Source organism: Acanthamoeba castellanii (genome assembly GCF_000313135.1).
Source record: "Acanthamoeba castellanii str. Neff unplaced genomic scaffold scf7180000084770, whole genome shotgun sequence".
Taxonomy (NCBI): domain Eukaryota; phylum Discosea; order Longamoebia; family Acanthamoebidae; genus Acanthamoeba; species Acanthamoeba castellanii.
This window is the reverse complement of record NW_004457532.1, coordinates 1,134,066-1,134,701: the sequence shown is the minus strand read 5'-3', so window position 1 is coordinate 1,134,701 and position 636 is coordinate 1,134,066. Positions and strand designations below refer to the sequence as shown.

Here is a 636-nt window from a genome sequence, read left to right as displayed (position 1 = left end):
GTCGCCCTCGTTCACCACCCACTCCCACTATCAGCAACAAGCTGCCCCTCCCTCGTCATCAACCACGTCCTCTACGTCGCATTCTTCTTCTTATTCAGCATCTATGGCCTCGACGCCGTCCACGTCGACGTCGACGTCTCCGTCATCGTTGTCGACATCCGACGAGCGGCCGCTCTCGCCCGGGTCCGAGGGCCGACTGCGCAGCGCGACCGCCGCCGACGCGCGGCCTGTCAGCAGCTCCCTCCTCCGGCGCCCGCCGCCGCCACGCCCCGCGCGCCGCGAGTCCAACGCCGATGTCCCGCCGATCAACCTGTTCAACCGACCCGTGTCGCTCACCAGCGCGCCGATGCCGGCCATTCCCACCCTCAACACGGCCGCGGGCGCGGGTTCGTCGACTACCTACCCGTCGTGGCAGTCGACGTCGCCGCGCGGCGAGCGCGGCCAGGTGTCGCCGCGGGTCACGATGCCGCCAGGCGCCATATCCGCCGTCGGTGGCGGCGGCTCGGCGTTGGGTCCGTCGTCGGCGTCCGCGGCGGAGTTGGCCCCATTGCAGGCGACGCCGGCGGTGCGCGCGGCGACCGTGAGCGCCAGCGGACCCACATCGCCGCGGGCCACCATTGCGCTGCTCGATCGCAA

The 636-nt window shown here is 71.4% G+C and overlaps 1 protein-coding gene across 1 annotated transcript in view; it reads left to right on the top strand.

Annotated features, from left to right (window-relative positions):
* The window catches only part of ACA1_270500 (PX domain containing protein), a gene marked incomplete at both ends in the record, with an annotated part of 6,197 nt that overhangs the window by 1,730 nt on the left and 3,831 nt on the right, over nt 1-636 (top strand). The window contains one exon of the mRNA XM_004341603.1: nt 99-580. Coding sequence (XP_004341651.1) covers nt 99-580 — 482 coding nt within the window. The remainder of the gene's footprint in view (nt 1-98; nt 581-636) is intronic.